Raw genomic sequence first — 19173 nt, 5'->3', positions numbered from 1 at the left:
GGGACACTTCTCCTGGTCCTCCGTCGTCATAGTATAAGAGACCGACATTTGATAACGGACATTGCATTGCACGCCAATGGGCATACCATTCATGCGCCTAACTTATTATATCAGATCTGCTATGGATGCCATATCGCTTGCGCTGGCTATCCTTATTATCGCGTACTGCCTCAATCGTCATGGGGCTCTAAGCGAATCCATCCAATTCTTTTCCCATGACTCTCCATCACAGATAACTGCCTCTCATTTCCCTCGCCGGCTATGCAAAACCAACCTCAAGCTCTATACTCAATCACAAATCTTCGCTCAACCTGCTGCAGCGTCGTCGAATCATTCTCCCCCTCGAACTTGAGGTTCACCTTGTTGCCGTTGTCCATGCTGTGCACCTCGGCCTTGTAAAACGTAGTAGTGTTGGGGTACAGCGCAAGAACCACCTTGCCTGACTCCCAGTCCTTCAGCGATGCCGCCTGGCTCTCGGGCGTGATCGGGATCATGCTGCTGGCGCTCGATCGGTACTCCTTCTGCTTACTCTGGTCGTCCGGTTCGATATCGAGCACCTTGTACCGCCGGCTCTTACCTTCACCCATCACTTGAGCCACCTCGCCTAGGATCCAGTCCGTCGTCTGGTCGCCGTTGACCGCCTTGGGTTTGAAGGCTACCGCATCGCCTTTGGAAAAGACAACCTTGAATTTGCTGTTGGATCCCGATCCGACCCCGCTCCCAACTGACCCCTGAGGCTCGACACTATCGGCCTTGGGCGGCATGCTGTCGCGGTCCCGATCCCGGTCTCGGTCTCTTGCCCGGTCACCGTACTTGCGCGAGGACCCTCCGATGGGGCTCGGCACCGGTGAGTCGCCGGCGCCGTCAAAATCGTAGAGCGAGGCCGTGTTGTCCCTGGCTTGTCTCTTGCCGGGTCCTGCGGTTGCGGCCTCGGACTGCTCCTTGGCTTGCACTACAGCGCGAAGGACTTTCAGCTGCTCAATCGTGTTCTTGATGTTGGCCATGTTCGCCTCGGAGTGCTTCACCCCTGTCCGGCAGTGCTGCTCCATCTGTTGCAGCAGGTCACCCGGGACCTTGTCAGTTTCCATGGTGCCCGCCTGCTTATCCAGGTTGACAAGCTCTCCGAGACTATCGTTCTCCGCATTTATCCCGGACACAATATCTCCAATCTGACTCTTGCAGAGCTCCCATATCTGCACCTCTTCACCATGGTTATTGCCATTGTTCCTGTTGGTCGCCCGCCCACTACGGTTTCGTTGCGACATCTCGCGACTGTGACGCTCCGGCTTGGCGGAGTCGGCCCTCGGTATGGTATGCGCGGGGGGTTCGCTCCTGGGCGACCGCTTGGGGGTGGATGCGTCCGAGGTAATGTCCCGACTATGGTTCTTGGTCCTCGACTTGCTCGGTCGGCTCGGGGTCGAATCTCTGCTAGACGGGTCCTGCCGCTTCGTGCCAGATCGTCTCGGCTCCGGGGTGCCCGAGGACTGTCGCAGCGACTCCTGGAAGCTGTTCTCCCTCGAGTGGGTGCCACTGCGTCGCGGTTTGAGCGGGATCTGGTAGTAGGGGCCCAGGTCCTCCTGGAGGTTCTTCAATTCGTCCCGCGCAGGCTTCTTCCCGTTAGCCATCCTGCCCCGATACCAACCCGCCTAAACAAAATGTCGCAATAAGAATCAGGCCAAGAAAGGAGGGGCACAGACGGTATGATATAGATGCCGGATAAAGAGTATCCATGTTGACATAGAAGACCGCAGAGGAGAGGAAGGAAAATGCTTCAAGTCGACTAACCTTGAGAGAGTAGGCCCAGTTATTGAGCGGCCGAGGCGGGATGGTATGGGGAAGGAAAGGCGGCTAAGACAGAAAGCGCGTCGCAGACAAGAAAGAAGTGATCGGCAGAGAAGGAAGGAAGGAAGGGAAGGGAAGGAAAAGAAGCTTTCATAAACAGCGTGACCAGGCCAGGTGGGTATCAACTCATTGTATGCGCCAAAGCAAACCTCTAAATATTTCCCAGAGTTTGCTTACAGAGAGGGTATCATGTCGTCGTTGTCTGTCTTGACTGTCGTAATATGCTCTCCGCCCGAAAGTGAGGCCGATGATGCGGTGGGAAAGGTAAAAGCCGGCAGAAATCAAGGCGGTGAGGGGTCGAAGCTTGCCTGATTTAGTAAGTGCGGCAAGTTATCGGAGCGCCGATAAGCCACGTGCGAATTGAGATCGCGGCGGTGTCCGCACTGTCTAAGCATCGTCGTATTCCGTATACCGACGGGCCTGTGCTCTCCACAGTTGAGGCAGCAATAGACAGGTCAAGTCTTTGCCTTGACAAGCTTACTCGGGAACAGGGAGTCATATATAAATGTTGTTCTCTTATAAATTGCCTCATTATGAAATGTTCGCTGCATGATACTTACAATGACCTCAAGTCGGCATCAACCGTGTTAACTTGTGATACCTTCACTTACACGCTAGCACCGGTCATTTCTTGATAATTCAGTTCAAAACACCCTCTCATTACCAATTGACTCTTCTTTCAATGTCCTCCCCAAGAACAATCGCCATCATCGGTTCCGCAATTGCCGGCCCAACCCTCGCCCTCCAAATCCTCTCCCACCCCATCCTCCGCCGCACCTTTACCCCAATCCTCTTCGACTCATCCCCTTCTCCGTCAGACTCTGGTTCTCGCGCCGGCGCAACAGTCGGTTTATTTGCCAACGGTCTCTACCCACTACATCGTCTTGGTCTCGAGTCTTCAATCAAGACACAAGGCTTTGAGTGTGGTGCACTTTCGACATGGAGCTGTGATTACGATGGTGAGGTTGAGAGGTTGAATTCGCTGGGTGATGCTATGTGGAGTAGTGATCTTCAAACGGGTGTTGTCTACTTTGAGAGGTGGGCTTTGCAAAAACTGCTGGTCGAAAAGGTGAAAGAACTTGGTGGTGAAGTGAATTGGGAGAAAAAGGCCGTTAAGTTCACATCCCTCGACGATGGAACCATGAAGGTCGCGTTTGAGGACGGGACAAATATCACGACAGATCTCCTCATCGGTGCTGACGGAGGGTACTCTGGTGTCAGAAGATTCATCCTCAATCAGAGAAATAAGGCCACCGCCGAGGAGAGATGGCTGCCCGACTCTATGGGTCTAACCGGCATCTACGGCGTATCTACCAGCGAGCAAGCATCATCTTCAACAGCCAAGTTCAGCGAATCCCATCTCATGTTACTCAACAACGGCTTTCTCGCCACGGGTCCTTGTCCCCAAGGCAGAACACGTTGGGATCTCATCCTCCCCGAGGTTTCACCCCCTTCATCCTCTTCGCCAATCGAACCCAACCTCAAACCTGACGCAGAGCCATGGCAATCTTCAATACTCCCAAGTCAATACCCCCTCGCCTCAACAGTCGACATTCTCCGACAGCACCGCAACGTCTTCCACCCCTACGCAGGCAGCCTCGAAGCCCTTTTCTCATCCGCAGATCGCATAATCCGCACACCCCTCCGTCAACGCATATGGAAACAGGACGAAATCCAATGGGGAAACGTAGCTCTTATAGGAGACGCAGCACGTCTAATGCTACCGACAAGTGGTCAGGGAACAGGCTTCGCCATCGAAGATGCCACAGTGTTAGCCAGATCACTACTCAAGCACGCAACTACAGATACAAAGACCGGTATTAGAGTCGCGTTGGAGGAGTATGCAAGAGTTAGGGAGCCGAGATCCAAGAAGATGGGTAGTCTTGCGGAGGTGGCGGCGACGTGGAGTACCAGCAAGTCGTGGTTCTGGAGGGGATTAAGATATTACGGGTCAAGGTGGCAGCGCGACAGACCAGAGTCAAGGTAAGAAAAGTCGGTTATCTGAAAGGTGTGATGCTAACTGTTCATCAGCAGGGGAACGGGCAAAGATACCTGGCCGTTCAACGAGAGAATTGATGTCGACGATTCACCCAAGTGATATCTATCGCCATGAAGCGAAGTCAACCCCTGAGGAACCTGACAACGTATACTCTCGAATCCACCACGTATTTCATATCGTATAGATATACAGGGCATGCTGTGTAAAGGATCAAGTACAACCCTAGTTAGCACAAGGCCTGTCAGTCAAGGTTGGCTTATCAGAGGGAAGACAGGGTATGAGACGAATCTCCCATCATGAATAATAAACACCCTACTCCAAGTACTTGAGAAAAAGACACCAAAATGGCATGTAGATGAACGTGATATTAAATAGTATATGCAGCCACATCATTTAATGGCTTAAAGCTAAAAGCATTGTTTTTCACGCTCTTATTCACACGCCAAACCCCCTGACTCAAACTCATAGCTTCTCCTTGGAGTCATCAATCTCGCAAAACGCCTTATAAGTCGTAAACTCATCATCCTCTCCCCCCTCGGACTCGAGCACGCACTCGGCCGTAGCGCCGACAAAGTAAACCCATCCCTCGCGAATCTCGGCGCTCGTGGGGCCGACAGAGATCTTGCCTTTGCCGCTGGTGCAGATGACGATGCTGGGCCCGTCGAGGGGCTCAAAGGTGGCCTTTGCGCCGTCACCGCGGAGCAGGGTGCGCACAACGCTGAACTCGTCGATAGGAGGGTCGTAGAGGACAACGGCTGAGCCTGAACTGTAGCCGCTGCGGTTGAGTGTGGCGTAGGGGTACTCTGTAGGTGACATCTTTTGCTCCTCGATGGGTGCGTAGTTGTAGGTTAACATGTCGACAAGGGTAGAAACATCCTTGAACTTGGGAGTGAAGCCAGCGCGGACAACATTGTCCGAGGCAGCCATGCACTCCATGATATCTCCAGAGATGTAGGCGTGAATATCATCAGCAACGAGGAACAAGGCCTCACCAGGCTCAAGAGTGACAAAGTTGAGGAAGAAGAGCACAAACAGGCCAATGTCATCACCAAACTCGCCGTGACATCGCTGGACGAGCTCAGAAAGCTTCTCGCCAGATGTAGCAGCCACGCCGCCAGCAGCGAAACTAGCACCCTCGCTGCTCGCTTGCTCAACCAGCTTAGCAGTCTGCTCAGCAATCGCCTCAGCAGGCGAGTTCATGAGTGCGCCAAAAACCTTCTTCAGCAGCAACTTCTTGTCCTCACTAACACCCTCCTCCTCATCCTTGGCAACCTTTGCAAACTCTGCAGCCGCCTCGTCTCCCACCAGAGCTCTCAGCGCAGGCACAGACTCGAGAAAGTGCGCAATCTCAGCCAGAGGGCGGAATCCGCAGAGACCCTCGAAGGGGGTGATGGCGATGGCCATCTCGGGCTTGTGGTTGTCATCGGGGTAGTTCTTGGGGTCGCGGGCGTGGAGCTGCTCGGCGAGCTTCTTGTTGGGGTGGGCCTGGATCGAGAGGGCCTTGTTTATCGAGAGCACCTTGAAGAGGAAGGGGAGCTTCTCTCCGTAGCGAGAGATGATGGTGGACGAGAGGAGGGCTTTGTTGTCCTGGACGAGCTCGAGGAGGGATCGGCCGGTGTTGACGTCTCGCGAGGGGTTTGAGGGGTGTGTACCCATCCAGAGCTATAAAAATGTCAGTCATTGACAAAGATCATGAAGTATTCGAGGTATACCTCAGCGTAAGGAGTGTCAGACTCGATCTTGAGGTCGTCAGATGGCGTAGCAGCAGCAAAGCGAGCAGCGGCAGACTCGTTGCCCTTCTTGCCCCAGGCGTACGAGTTGACGCCGCATTGCAGTCTTAGTAGAGGAACCTGCATCTTGGAAGCTTGTCGGTGGTAGTGCGACTCTGAATGCGATTGCGACGCTGGGTATAGCTTCAGATGGCGGGGAAGTAGATGCCAGGTGTGCGTGTTGGAGGTGGTCGTTTAAAGAACAGCGCGCAAAAAGAGCAAAGGAGCAACTTGGCAAGAGCTGCAGAAGAAAAGAGAAAAACAGGTGACGCCTCAAGACTTTATCCGCTCCAGAAGAAAATATCTGGTCAAACGTGGGATGACGAGGTGGAAGTGGAGGCAGGAGGGGGAGCTCGAAATAGATCAGCAAGGTGCAGATTGGTGAAGATGCCAGCCCTGGCCGCCTGCAAACCACTGTAAACTATAGCGCCTGCATCTTCTACGGACACCAGCCCGGTCATTGTCCCGCAGCGGAGCTTCCCCCTGAAGCCATACCGGAGTAGCGCCGCCGACCTAACCCCGCTGTGGACCTGGGGTTTACCTGTTTGGGACCATGTCTCGATGCCATGTGATGACGGGCTTTCATTAGATTCATCTCGTTCAATGTGATTGTCCAGGGGGTGATGAATCTCGAGAGATTGAAACGTGGCTAAGCTGGGGTGGGCCATTGGATAAACTATTAAACAATGGCTCATTACACAATGGTTCCAATAGATATTAAAACAGCTTCATATTAATCACCACCGTACCAACAAACAAACCACCAACACTCCAACCAGACCCAAACTATTAACTCGAGATGGATCATTAGCTATCTACTTGCTTTCAAGTAGTTAATTTCATGTACAACTGTCTCCCATCAGGAGTGCAGAATCTCATCTCGTCAAAATCCCATCAAAACAGACTACCAGCCAACCAAACCAGAACCTATTAACGCGCCCATATCCATCTTCCATCCCAATGTCATTTTCCCAATTCACTCCAATTTTCGCCCGATCAAAAAGTACAAACCCAATCCATTTTCGCCTTCTCATATCCCGTATGCGTTTGGCTGTGTCTAATAACGCCCAAAATGCAACGAGTCAATAAACTCAACCCAGTCTCAACAAAGACATTGGGGAGTAAACAATTCAAGATGCAATGCACCATGATGATGACCAACAATGTGATTAAAACAAGAGTAAGAACAAACAGAGACTGAAAGAAAAAGGACCAAGCAAAACGACCCGACTCGGTGTCGTTCAAAGACGAGAAGAAGAGTTCAACGCCAAGGGTGGCACAACACCAACGCTCGCTCTCGTCTTGCCTCCCCGTCAGACGCTGTGCCTCACAACCTCAACCCATCAAAACCCCTCACTCATGTGAGAAAAAAGGGTCCCCCCAGCAAGTCTATGAGCAGTTCATCCGTCCTGCTCCGCGCGGGGGAAGGGTCAGAGAGGTTTCTCACCCCTGCATGCGCGAGTCGCTCGACGACGATGGTCATCCATCGCAAACAGAGAACCATGGCAGTTGGCTCATTCACATCTCGATGCTCAGGTCCAAAAACATAAAAAACACTGCAACTCCTCTGCTGAGAGCAGGCCAGAAAAAAAAAACACACTTTCAAACACCGAGAGCCAGCAGGGAGGGAGGGAGTCCATGATCTCAATAAGAGAAACAGCATCATCAACCGACGGCTCAGACGTCTCCCCTCATCCTCGAAGTGTCCCCGCAGTCTTATGGTAGCTATCCGCCGCGGCTTCTGTACTCGTGCCTCCGACGTCTCCAGGAGGGAGCATGTACGACGCGGGCTGCGCCATGTACGTCGTGGCGCCGTGTGCCATCGAGAACGACGACCCAACGCTACCGCTGCCGCTACTCATCATGGGCAGCTCACGGCGCGCCGACGTCGTAGCAGCCGCCGTAGTCGCTGCCGTTGTAGTGTCCGTGTAGCGGTACGTGAGGTCGGGTGCTGGACCTCCTCCTCCGACGCGCATCGAGTCGGCTGGAGTATAGAGAGAAGCTTCGGAAGAGCTGGCATGTGTGTAGAGATCATTACTCGTGCGGGTGAGCTGCGAGGCTAGTGTCATTGGAGGATACGAGGACAGTCCCGCGGCCGAAGCCATGCTCGAGGGCTCGTAACTCGTGTAACTTGAAGGCGTTTCGGAATCTGGGCTCGCAGGCGATGTGCCCGCCGTGGTCGACGTCTGCGCCGAGGAGCCCCTGCTGCCGCTACCGAACCCTGAGCTACAGCCCGAATCGTTCCGGTACGACGACGACGATGACCCTATTGAACTAGGCACTGATGACCGTCCCACGGGCATGGGCAGCACCCTGTCGCCCATGTTGACGCCCGCCGCCATGTTCTGGAACGTCATGCTCGTTGAGTCGGCCGCCACCGGAGCCGGTCGGTGTACCAGGCTCGTGGTCGGTGCCCCGCTGCTATAGGCGTAGTTGGGCTCCGTATCGACGCAGATGCTCTCAGACTTGCCCACCGTGCCGGAGCCGATGCGGTAGTTGATGCCATAGTCCGAGTCATGCATCGAAGGGTACGCTGGCGGATACATGCTGTAGTTGATGCCTTGATCTTCAGTGTATCCATGATTCCAGGTAGAGACTGGGTAGTAGGACTTTGCGGTATACGCAAAGGTCGTGGGAGCTCGATAGATGAAGGGGTCGCTAGCATGCATCGGGAGGCCGTCGGGGTAGTGAGAGGTAGTCGACGGGAGAGGGGGTACGACGGAACTTCCTCGCGCCTGATATTGCCGAGAAGCTTCAAGACTATAGTTAAACGACTCCTGCTTCATGGGCGTCTCTTGGGAAGCAACCTAGACGGCAATGTAAGTCCTGGAACATCACAAAGCACCTCCCCCCTGAAAGACATACCCTTAGGAACTGGCAGGGCTCGTAGCCTGCGTTCTTACAGTTTGTGCATGGTCCCCCGTTTCCAGAATCGCCGCTACACCGGATTTTCCTCTTTCGACACCGCCCACACTGGATCTGTTAGCCCGCTACACAACTATGTAAGTCTCGCGCACACCACACACACCAGGGGGGAGAAGACGTAAAGTGTAAGGAAGACAGGGGTATATACTTACAGCTACTGCGATACGCTTCCTCTGAGGCGTCACATCATCAATCATGTCTCTCTCAGTCATGATGGTGGTTCGCGTATCTGGGTGGATGGGGTAGGCCAAGCTCCGACGCTCCGGGTAGGATGAATAGGCATTCATCCTGCTATACCGTCGGACGTCGGCGGGCGAGTAACAAGTTGGAGTTACCATGGTATAACTCCCAAATGTGTCGAGGTTCAAAGAGTGAAAGGTGAGTGGGGAGATGTTCAACGGGTGACTGGCAGAGGTTGCAACTCGGGCTTCCTCATCAGTGCCAACAACCGTCTTGTCGAGTCAACCTGGATCGATTGAAAGACAAACTCTGATGAGTCTTGGTCCTAGTGACAAGGTGTGTGATGTACGAGCTGTTGCCGGTTTGCCAGCACTCGTCCGTCGGGGCTCGGGAAGTGTAAGTGGTTTGTCCAGTCAAGGATGGGGAGTGTCTATCGCCAGCTGTGTCAAGCAGCTGAGTCGAGATTGGAAGTAAAAGACAAATATCATCACCTCCCAACTTGATAGCTCAGAAAGGTTGCGTTTCAACAAAGTCGAGAGATTGAAAGAAGGAGAGAATCAGAGGCAGCAAGATCTGCAGCCGTGCCATGCTGTTATACTCTCCCCGTACCACTCTCCCACTAGTCCTGGTACAGGACGTTATATCTTTGTTTGCCTCACCCAGCCTGCTCACTACTATCTCGCCGTCCAATAAACGGCCCCCTCGCCCCGGAAAGACCACCGTGCCCACTCAGAGAGGCGGCCAAGAGGAAATGGTCGAGGCATCCTCCGGTAGCTTTGCAAACACACACACCTACCACAGCAGACGTCAACGTCTCTCTCTCACCTTGCAAGGATGTGGAGCAAGCCGCGGACGCTGTGTGGCTGCCGGCTGCTCAGTTACGCGAGGGCCGCCGGTCTTCGGGTGCCCACAGGTAGCTTGCAGAATGATGGGGATGCCATGCGGCACCAGCTTCCATGGCTATCTGAGTGAGGCGACTGCAAACATGCCAGGGATGGACCCCAGCAGGAGAAGACGGGGCACCTAGATCTGGATCCCCGATCAGATTGAGGTCTTCCCCGGATCGTACAGCGGGCCCTGCTGGTCTGAGACTTTTGACAGAATCAAGATGAGCCCTCAGGACGCCGCTGGGACCAAGACACGCCTGAGACATGTTCATCTCTGTCTCCAACTCAGCCGCATGTCTAGAGTCTGTTGATTTGGCGTAATTCATGACTCTGGCACAGCATCTGAGGCGAGACTGATGCTCTTCTTCCCCACGTTGCGCCGCCTATTCAACCCTTTATCGGATCTCCGTGCAGCAGCAATCTCGAAGCAGTCCACCGTCATGTCCAGGGACTTGTTTGCCAAACGGTCTCCATTTCTTTCTCGGCCCCGTGTCTATATGGAGAAAGGGGGTCATAAAGAAACGGGCGGCGACGAGATGACTGCGGGGGCAAACAGACATGTCTTTTGCCAAAACCTCGCCCATGTCTTGGCTCCGGCTGAGTGAGCAAACTCGCAGCCAGTAAGACAATGTCACAAGACATGATGGTTCCAAGATGATGAGAAGGCCGTCCCCATGGCAAGTCCAGGAGAGAAGAGCTTTGGGGGGTGGGCAGAGTCCCCTCTCGGCTGTGACGCAGCGCATGGTCACTCGTCAACAGATGCTGTAAACACTTTCTTGTCGTCGTGTAACACCAGTGCACTGCGACCAGAGAAGCCAACACAACACAGTGAGGGCCAGAACCTGGGGGTCCAAGTTTGCCTTGGCTCTCCTGATTCAACGAAGCCCCCGAGACCCATGTCGACAGCTCCATGCGGCTCAGATCAAGCGGCGGCACTCTTCGGGGAGAGTTCCTCAAACCCGGTAGCTGGTATGAGACCCTGGGCCCCTAGTTGACCCTTGCTAGGATAAACGGCACATATCGAAGCGAAAGCGATGATCTTGATGCACAAGGCCCGTGATTCGATAGCAGAACAAACGCAGCGTCTAACTCGATTGAGCAAACACCCATACTGTGGTCATCTGCAACATGGCCAGGACGCCTGGACACCCCAAGCCTCCGTCAAGCAAGACAAGGAGACGAGACGGGCGACAAGAGCAAGCCATGGCCGAGAAGCTGAGCCGTTGTCCCCTTCGGGCCTTTTTCATCCTCTTCCTCGTCTCTCTCGAGTTTCTATTCTCAGTCCCCAAACCTGAGGTGCCAATGTGCAATGTTTCCCCGCGACGTCCCACTTCAATATGCAGGCTGTGGGCCCCTCCGTTGGTTGTTTGCTTAGACGAACAAGATCCGTTGTAGATTGATCCGAGCATTTCTCTAGTACGGCAAAAACCAATAGGGACAGACGTCGACTGAAGAGGGATACCGCCGTGTCGGCCGTTGCACAAAGGTACAGTGTTGGGTTGAGAGCTTCATCCTCCTTGATCCCGTTGCTGGGTCCAAGCTGTACCCTCATCCTTGGGCGCCAATGCTCAAAGGCGAGACGCAGGACACGAGTTTCTCCGCCATGGATACAGACAGCCAAACGGTCGCGTTGGTGTGGGTGTAAATATAGAATCAAGGTCAGAGCCCGTATTGAAAACGGCCGCGCAGAGGCAGAACAAGAAACATGTCGCCCGGGGGACAAACTGATAGGAGCAAGACTCCGATGGAAGCTGCAGATTGATGGAGAGGAATTAGACCCCTGGTTTGTTCGAGTAAAACGAGCGAGGAAGCGCCACATGCCATGTTCAAGGGGCTCATGCAAGAGATCGCTGACGAGGCTGTCTGATTTGCTTGATTCCCCGTGTGGCGCCTCCATCAAATTCAGGGGGCTGTCTCTCTTAGGGCTGGTATCTCCAAGTCAACTTCAGCGCCACTTCCGTTGCGCAGTGTGTCCCTCGAGCAAAAACGGCTGCTCACGACATCTCGAGAGTAAGGACAGATGCTGCAAACAACATGGCAGAGACCAAAAGAGAGGTTGGGGTATTCCTAAGCCCCCAATTCGTCAAAGAGTAGGGGCATGGGGTATCAGTTGTCAGACCCTACAACCAAGGACGGACACCATCTCAAGTTCAACTTGTCTGTCTCAACATCTCTGAGAGACTGAGCACGGTGAACAAACGAACAGCATCATAGGAGTGCCGTCTCTTTGAGCCCGGCTTGTTTCAATTGGTTCCAGAGTGGAACCTCGCATCGATGAACAACCAGATTCCTCGTATCGAGCCTCCGTCTTTCCCCTGGCATGGAGCCGACATACACATCGCCAACGGACTTTCCTAGTCAAGAATAGGCTCGCTTCTGTCCTTCTTCTTTTCTCTTTCCATGCCCTGTTGTTGTCGCCGCCCCGCAGGTCCTCTGCCCGAAACCTCAACCTCCGCCGCCGTGTCAAGGACAGCAAAACGTCCGCAACTGCACATGACACGGGCGAGCGCTGGGCCCAGGGCGGAAAATTTTGGCCCAGCAGCGTCCCGAGGGGAGATGTGGCCTACCGCGCTGTCATTAAAGGGTGTGGCACATGAAGATGTATCTACCCGTCTTGCGTATCCTGTGGCACTGGTGATTGGCCCATCGTGTCCAGGGGTTGACTCTGAACCTCACTGTGACGCCCATCAAGCAAGGTGAGGGGGAGGACTGAACGGTGGCTGACGGCGAGATCATCCACGCCATGATTGCTATGCCCTTGATGGTCAGAAGCATCTGTAGCGATCCGAAAAGCACGCGGGGATGATCTCCATCTCTCGAATCCAGAGCCAAGGGCACTTGCAGAGAAGAATCTGAAACTCACCCTTCTCAAGAGATAATATCACAAGGCCTCGTGGAATTCTCTTGGCGCATGTTGCTTCCCGTCAAAGACTCAAATCGCAGTCCAGGCCGCGCCCCAGCCCTCGAGCACCCTGCGACAGGCTCTTTGACCTCCCCAAGGTTGCACATCTCGACAAAGTCTCGCCTGAAAGGTCTCATGCCCGAGATACCTATGTGTCGGTGTTACAGTATGCACCAAGGTGCCCACGCTGACCGAGCAGGATCCCAAGGTCTTGCTTAGTCGTAGACACGGACGATATGGGACCCCAGAGCCAGGTATCACCGCCAGGTATGATGATGCAATTCTTCAGAAACAGCGCTATTCCCAGGCTCGGACGTCGGTCCTCGAAGCCCGGAGCTCGTGTTGAGAGGGTCGGGATGTGGCACCGCCAATCGTCACCATCCATCAACGTCAATGCCGACCGAACCCAATGATCGATCTGAAACGATGTCTTTGATCTCTCTTCTGCACATACAGCCAGCCACTGTTGCCTCAGCCCAAGATTCAGCTCTGGAAAACACGATCCCTGCCAGGCGAGATGGCTTGGGCGGCTCGGTGGCTGATACTTCCAGAGTGACCTCAAGGCTGGACGCCATGCACTTGACCGTACAGTAGCCTCTCAACGTGGTGAGGAGATGGCCGTCTCACCCCCGGGTGTCTTGCAGGTTTCGATCGAGCGCCGTGCCCAGTCTTGTCGACGGCGAAGCAGGCACAGCAAGCATAGCCGAGAGGCTGCTTATTGATCCATCCAGAGGGTTCACCTACAGGTCATGGTTCATTCAGTTTCTTGTCTACATGTCCGCTCGCACAGAATACAGTACCCGTACGTGAAGCCAAACATGCAGTGGCGTGCTCCTCTGCCATGCCTGGTCGCCCGTTGGCGAGACTGGGTTAATAATGCTGGCGCTGTGATCTGCTGAACGTCCACAAAGAGACTTGTCATGTGTCACAGGCCTCCAGATGCTGAGAAATGCGTGGGGGATGCTGCTGGCAAGCGACGCTTTGGCAGAAAGAAGATGGAGTGGCCCGGGGATCTTGTCCAGAATGACAGCTGGGGTCGCTCAGCAGCGGGAGGGAGATCCCCGGTTCACCCACGTCCGCCAGTATGTGCTCACGTTGACTACCAACGTTGCTCGTGCGTAGACGGTATGAATTCGATACATTTTGCGTACTCAGACTGTTGCGCGATGCTCGTGGGAGCTCCGAAGGACCGCATGTATGCCGGGGAGCTGACTTGTACATGATGAACGGAGGCAGCAGAATCGGGCAAGCACCCGTTCACAACAAGATAACCACGCTGCCAAACTCGTAGGCCAGGACGAGTTGGTGCCCCATGCTCGTGTAGCCACATATATGCACATGTCGGTTGGTGTTAGTTGAGGATCCACATCAAGGAGTCGAAACGCTTGCTTTCGATTGAATTAGAGACCATCAACGGTTGCAGGGTTTTGCGCCGTTTGTATTCCGTGTCGCCCATTCGCCACTTTTTACCTCCTCGACCTGCGGTCATAATCGTCCCGTCCGTATCGATCCCTATCTCTATCTCGGTCTCTGCGATCGCGGTCTCGGCCTCGGTTTCTATCTCGATCTCTCCGGTCCCAATCTCGTCTGTCCCCTCGGCGGTCATCCCTGGGTTTGCGATACCGGTCTCGACTTCTGTCTCGCGGTCGAGGGCTCCGGCTTCGACTCCGTCGTCCTGGACCTTCAGCATCGCGAGGCTTCGGTGGAGGGCCGTCATCCTTCTGTCGACCAGGCCCATTTCGCTCCAGCTTTCCCTTCATCTCCTCCTCTCCATAGACCATTCCGTAGTCGCCTTCAGTGCTTCTCTCCCTCTCTTCACGGTACTGTCGGCGCTTCTCCAGCTCCCTAACACCTCCCCAGCCGCCGCGACCAGCATTGGCTCGACGCTTCTTGTTGGTGTCGTTTCTCCAACTATCGCTGAGCTTGCTGACGCTCTGGGAAAAGTCAACGTGAATTCGTCGGTCGTCAATCAAAACATCCTGCATCTTGAAATATGCTGCCTCGCAGGATGCCTTGTCCTCGTATTCAATAAATGCATACTGCAGACTGTCGCCCGTCTTTTGATCCCTGATGACTTCGCAGCTCAAGATCTTGCCAAACCGGCCAAAAATGAGTTCCAAGTCTTCATCTCCAGTGACGGGGTTCAGCTTGCAGACGAACAAGACGTTCTCGGGAGGTTTCACTTCGGCAAACGGCAGATCACCCATCATCTCCAAAGTCAAGGCCTGCGCCTGAGCCTCCCGGTTACGTCGTCGTTTCTCCAGCTCCTCCTCGTCAACATTGTCATCCGCATGAAGTGCCGCCTCATCGGCAATCCGAACGGTTTTGAGTTGCTGGTCGGTGGGAGGAGGACTCGAGCTCGGTTCCCGTAGTCCAGGCGGGTCAGGGTAGGGATCATCCAGAATGACTGTGTGCTTTATCCGGATATCGATGAGGGGATAGCCCTTGTCGTCGACAATCGCTTCGTTGATCTTTTCCAAAGCATCAAATCCTTCCACAACTTTGCCAAAGATGGCAGCTTTCCCGTCCAAGAAATCTGTATCCTCGCCCAGTGTGATGATGAATTGGGAGGCTGCCACGCGTGTGTCTGGGTCGGATTGCAGTGGTGCTGTAGCCATGCTGACCGTCCCTCGCTCAAGGTGTTTCAGCTTTGGGTGAAAGAAGGCGGGAAACGTTCGCTTGGAAGAGTCGCCGGATAAATGACCCCATATTGACGAGCCGCCATCGGAGTCTTTGGAGAGAGGGCCGAGAGGGTCGCCGGTCTGGAAGGAGAAGTTCTTTTGGACGGAGTGAACGGGTGAGAAGTTGTAGTACTTGAGTTTGCAAAGCTTGAGGAAACTAGATGACTATTAGCTCGATCCATCATGTAGAGAAGCCAAATGTCAAGCACTTACTTTTCGCAGAGCTTCGGCGCATGGTCAACCAAGAGGTCGATGACGATATCGCCCACGCTGGTCTCGAGGAGGACAGACATGGCGTGTCGTCGATAAAGTGTACACAGAGCAGTCCTCTTATTAATGCGACAACAAGGAATAGAAAAGGGGGCAACAGGGGATTGTTGATGGCCAAAGTCGCGTCGTCCCAAGTCTTGGAAGGTTCAGGTTGTTTGAGTTCACAGCACCAGCCACTGTCGCGAAGCTCAACCTGGAAAGAATCTCCATGCAGGTGGCGCTAGCGTGCCGCGCCACGATCTGTGTGGCTGGTACAGCAAGCTCGCAGTGTCACATGACACCCCTCTCCTCCCTCCAACGTTCTTGACGCGCATATTCTAGAAGCAAGAGGATCTCGACAACAGGGGTCTTCCGAGTCTTGGCTTTTATTTTCGCTCATTATCCCATCGCAGCTAATGGCTTGGGGGGATGTGAAACTACTGGAAAATATCTGGACTTCCCCATCTTGCCGGAAGACGCTCTCGGAACTAGACAAGCTTCTGCACTGCATTCAAACATAAACCTCCAAGACCAACCTCGGGAGATACCTTGAAAGATCATATCCCTATTAACATCGCGAATTCCTCGGGTGTGAGATGAGATCAAAGATAGGGAGTTCAGGCCCCGATCTTATATCAACGAACACCTCTTTTTCTACATAGTCACTTTATTCACTTGCTAACGGGCTACAGTAAGGCATCCAGAGGTTCAAAACTTCAAACCCAAGTCTATACTGTGTCCATCCAAGTGGATGCGATAGACCAGGGTCCATCTTGGCAACTCAGACAAGGAAGTCCTTGTCTCCCTGCAGTCCTCCTCCCTCAGATCCATCCAAAAGCCGTTGAAGTCATGGCAGTTATGACGTTACCAACCCCTCTACAACAAAGAAAGTTCCCAAAACCAGCAATCAAGCTGCCATCATATCATGGCTTCACAACAAGGAGGAAAGCATCCGGACTTGTGTCCACCTTGCCACTCACCAACATGTGCGAAACAAGTCAAGTGCACAAAGACCGAATCCGAACAAGCTCATTACTCAAAGGGGAAAACCCACTGAAGCCATCGACGAAACAAGACGAGAGATCTCGATCAAAGAAAACTACGTCATATCAGATCAAAGACACCCAGATGTCATCATGATGTTTTACACTTGGCCAGGATCCAGATTACCGGGGCTTTTCTCCAGACGAGATCGACGACCGTTGAAGTCATACCGGAGAAAAAAAAGATGGCACCCCAAGGTTGGTTGCGCATGACCCGTTGTGAGGGTGTGTATCTCTGAGCTGTTCATCTTGGTGAGACGGTCATGAGCTCATCCCGCGGGAACGCTAGGGTAGTAGACTTCCCGTTGCCGGGGAATCTTTTGAGGCTCAAACTAGGTAGCATTCTACTCCCAGTAGTCAAGGCTGGATATCGAAAAAACAGGGCCCTGATGTAAGAGGGCATGATATTGTCAGGTGAAGAAGTGGTTGTCAATGATGTAACTGTTACTCAACGATGTATCCAAATTTCCACACATTTACCCCAAACATGACAACAGCAAAGTTGTGCAATCCCCAGGAAACCAGATTTCTCACCTCTCTCAACGTCACAACTTCCAATGTTCAAAGTGTCAGCCTCGTCGCAAGGTGAATCACACCATTGCTCGGTGTGCAGAAATCCAACCATTCTAGACTATGTGATGTGCAGCGCCGATCCCCGGGCCGGGAGCACCGTTTTGGAAGTTCAGCGGTGTGGAAAAGGTGGTGGTGCTTGGACCTCTCAGGTGGCAATCAAACGATCACGATCGATAGAAGCCAATATTTTGACTAGCACGTATCAAAGCTCATGCCTAGCTATCAAACAACTTCCAACCGTCCAAAATACTCCCTGTTCTATCCCCCCGACGGTTGTTGGTGGAGCTCCGGCGCCAGGGGACGAAGACCATGCTGCGAAATTGATCTTCATTTCCCCCCAACCGCCGAGCAAGGGGGGGTTCGGGGGCCGATCAAACTGCAAGATTGTGGGTTCGACGCGTGTTGTCTCGCTATCTTTCTGGTTATGGACGTGGGGCACGGCGGCTTTCCAACCTCGGGTCTGATAGTCATTTTGCTATGTTTCACATCACATCATTCCATTCTTCAGCGGTTTAGGTAGGTAGTCCGGGTGATGAATCCCGACATTTTTCTCACGATGGCTTCATGAACAAGTGAAGTAGTTTGTGCGCCGCAATAGCAGGTGCATTGATAGTGAATTCATTCATCCATCACTAAAAAAAAAAAAGGATGTTGAAAAAAAGCCTCCTCTCGGGAGATCTTCATGATAAACGTAGACTCTGTCCATCTCCCGTGTGATTTTCCATCGACCAGCGCAGCTCAAGAATGTAAACGAAAAGGTAAAAAAGCAGCCACGCGATGCCACCACAGAGTCCAGAACTTCTTTTTGGCAAGAAACAGAAAATAGTTGCCTCCCAATGCCCCCCAGTTTGCCGCGCGCTATGCAGGCTTTGTGTTCCCATCCTTTCCACTCCGGCTGAACCCAAAAAAAGAATAAACAAGATGGAGATGATCAAGGTTTGTAGCGTTATGGGGTATTTCTCTTCCCAGAACCAACGCTTTTCCCCGTTTGATCAGGAAAAAAAAAAAGACCCCGGCTTTCGTCCCTAGAAAGCCCAATTTCCAGAATGTAGTGGTTTGTTTCCCTTTCCCTTTCCAGAGGCCATATGCCGTTCGAGGCCTTGTCGATCCAACCGTAAACGCCAGCCAATGCAAGACAAATAAAAATGCAGCGACAAAGAGGAATTAGAGATTATGCCAAGTGGTTGGTTTTTTTTTTGGTGTCGTCGTAAACCATTGTATGTGGAGGCAAAATATGTCGGTTGTTTTGCCACCACCGGCAACGGTAAATGTCGTTGTGTGGTGATATGATGATGGCGGAGGCGGAGGCGGCGTCGGGGAGTTGCCGGCTTACGCCTACTCGTTGCCCGAGCTTCGTCGCCTTCGTCCAATCCGGAGTTCCTTCTCCGTCTCCATGAGCCTTGTCTGAACCCAGGTCCTGAATGCCCGGTCGGCACGCACGCTGCTGCAGTTGAGAAGCTCTGTCAAGGTGCGCTTGATGCTCTCGTTGACCTCGGATAGGCGATGCTCCTCGGCTGAGATCTCAAAGAGAGTCTCCTCGTCAAGGATGGTGGTGAGTTCGTTGCGATCCTCCCAGCCACTGCATCGTGCGTGGGTACGCGAGTGATGTCGTCCGCTGCTTCGGGAATGGCGTTTCGGTGACGAGGGGACCGAGAGTGATGATGAGGAAGATCGTGTAGGTGATGTAGATGGCGACGAGTTGAGGGAACGGGTTGTAATGGTGAGCTCGGGACGGATCTGGTCGAGACGATCGCAGAGCTCTTGGTGCTGCTCCTGGAGAAGCATGTACTTTTGCAGAGCAAAGCTGTAGTTGTGTGCTCCGGAAGCCATCTTTGGTAGTGAGAATGTGGTGGAATTGATGGGTGTGGAAATTGCGTTGAGAGAGCTACTCGTGCTTGATACTGATGTCGATGATACTGGTCGGCTCTGCCCGGCGAAGAAATGGGGTCTCACGTCTAATGACGAGACCATCGAGGCGACTGATGTGGTATTTGGAAAAGGTAAAAAGATGAATCCTCATTCAAGAGGATATCGAGAGCGTGTATCGTTGAAGAAGTCGGGTTTGTCCGCAATGCTATTGTAACGTGGGAATTGACGGTGTAGCCCAATGGTGTGTGTGTGCG

At 53.3% G+C, this 19173-nt stretch overlaps 6 protein-coding genes across 6 annotated transcripts; 1 reads left to right on the top strand and 5 right to left on the bottom strand.

Moving 5' to 3' along the window:
* Nucleotides 1–92: 92 nt before the first annotated feature.
* NECHADRAFT_63160 (uncharacterized protein) lies at nt 93–1625 on the bottom strand (the record flags this gene model as incomplete). Its single annotated transcript, XM_003048356.1, has 1 exon — nt 93–1625. The coding sequence occupies one exon, from the start codon at nt 1623–1625 to the stop codon at nt 276–278; it is 1350 nt and encodes a 449-aa protein (XP_003048402.1). The 3' UTR covers nt 93–275.
* An 899-nt stretch (nt 1626–2524) lies between these two features.
* On the top strand, nt 2525–3940 carry NECHADRAFT_84176 (uncharacterized protein; the record flags this gene model as incomplete). Its single annotated transcript, XM_003048537.1, has 2 exons — nt 2525–3825; nt 3877–3940. The coding sequence occupies 2 exons, from the start codon at nt 2525–2527 to the stop codon at nt 3938–3940; spliced, it is 1365 nt and encodes a 454-aa protein (XP_003048583.1).
* Nucleotides 3941–4192: 252 nt separating this feature from the next.
* NECHADRAFT_63158 (uncharacterized protein) lies at nt 4193–5928 on the bottom strand. Its single transcript, XM_003048355.1, has 2 exons — nt 5554–5928; nt 4193–5503 (listed from the first exon to the last, which is right to left on the bottom strand). The coding sequence occupies exons 1-2, from the start codon at nt 5695–5697 to the stop codon at nt 4304–4306; spliced, it is 1344 nt and encodes a 447-aa protein (XP_003048401.1). The 5' UTR covers nt 5698–5928; the 3' UTR covers nt 4193–4303.
* Nucleotides 5929–7301: 1373 nt separating this feature from the next.
* On the bottom strand, nt 7302–8747 carry NECHADRAFT_47910 (uncharacterized protein; the record flags this gene model as incomplete). The annotated part of the gene is made up of 3 exons (XM_003048354.1): nt 7302–8417; nt 8449–8583; nt 8688–8747. 3 exons carry the CDS (start codon nt 8745–8747, stop codon nt 7302–7304), a joined length of 1311 nt encoding a protein of 436 aa, XP_003048400.1.
* A 5223-nt stretch (nt 8748–13970) lies between these two features.
* NECHADRAFT_95831 (uncharacterized protein) lies at nt 13971–15478 on the bottom strand (the record flags this gene model as incomplete). The annotated part of the gene is made up of 2 exons (XM_003048353.1): nt 13971–15342; nt 15399–15478. The coding sequence occupies 2 exons, from the start codon at nt 15476–15478 to the stop codon at nt 13971–13973; spliced, it is 1452 nt and encodes a 483-aa protein (XP_003048399.1).
* A 2907-nt stretch (nt 15479–18385) lies between these two features.
* NECHADRAFT_84172 (uncharacterized protein) lies at nt 18386–18880 on the bottom strand (the record flags this gene model as incomplete). Its single annotated transcript, XM_003048352.1, has 1 exon — nt 18386–18880. The coding sequence occupies one exon, from the start codon at nt 18878–18880 to the stop codon at nt 18386–18388; it is 495 nt and encodes a 164-aa protein (XP_003048398.1).
* Between the last annotated feature and the right edge of the window lie 293 nt (nt 18881–19173).

This window comes from Fusarium vanettenii (assembly GCF_000151355.1).
Source record: "Fusarium vanettenii 77-13-4 chromosome 8 genomic scaffold NECHAsca_11_chr8_3_0, whole genome shotgun sequence".
Taxonomy (NCBI): domain Eukaryota; kingdom Fungi; phylum Ascomycota; class Sordariomycetes; order Hypocreales; family Nectriaceae; genus Fusarium; species Fusarium vanettenii.
The sequence above is the reverse complement of the archived record's forward strand: the minus strand, read 5'-3'. Positions and strand labels throughout refer to the sequence as shown.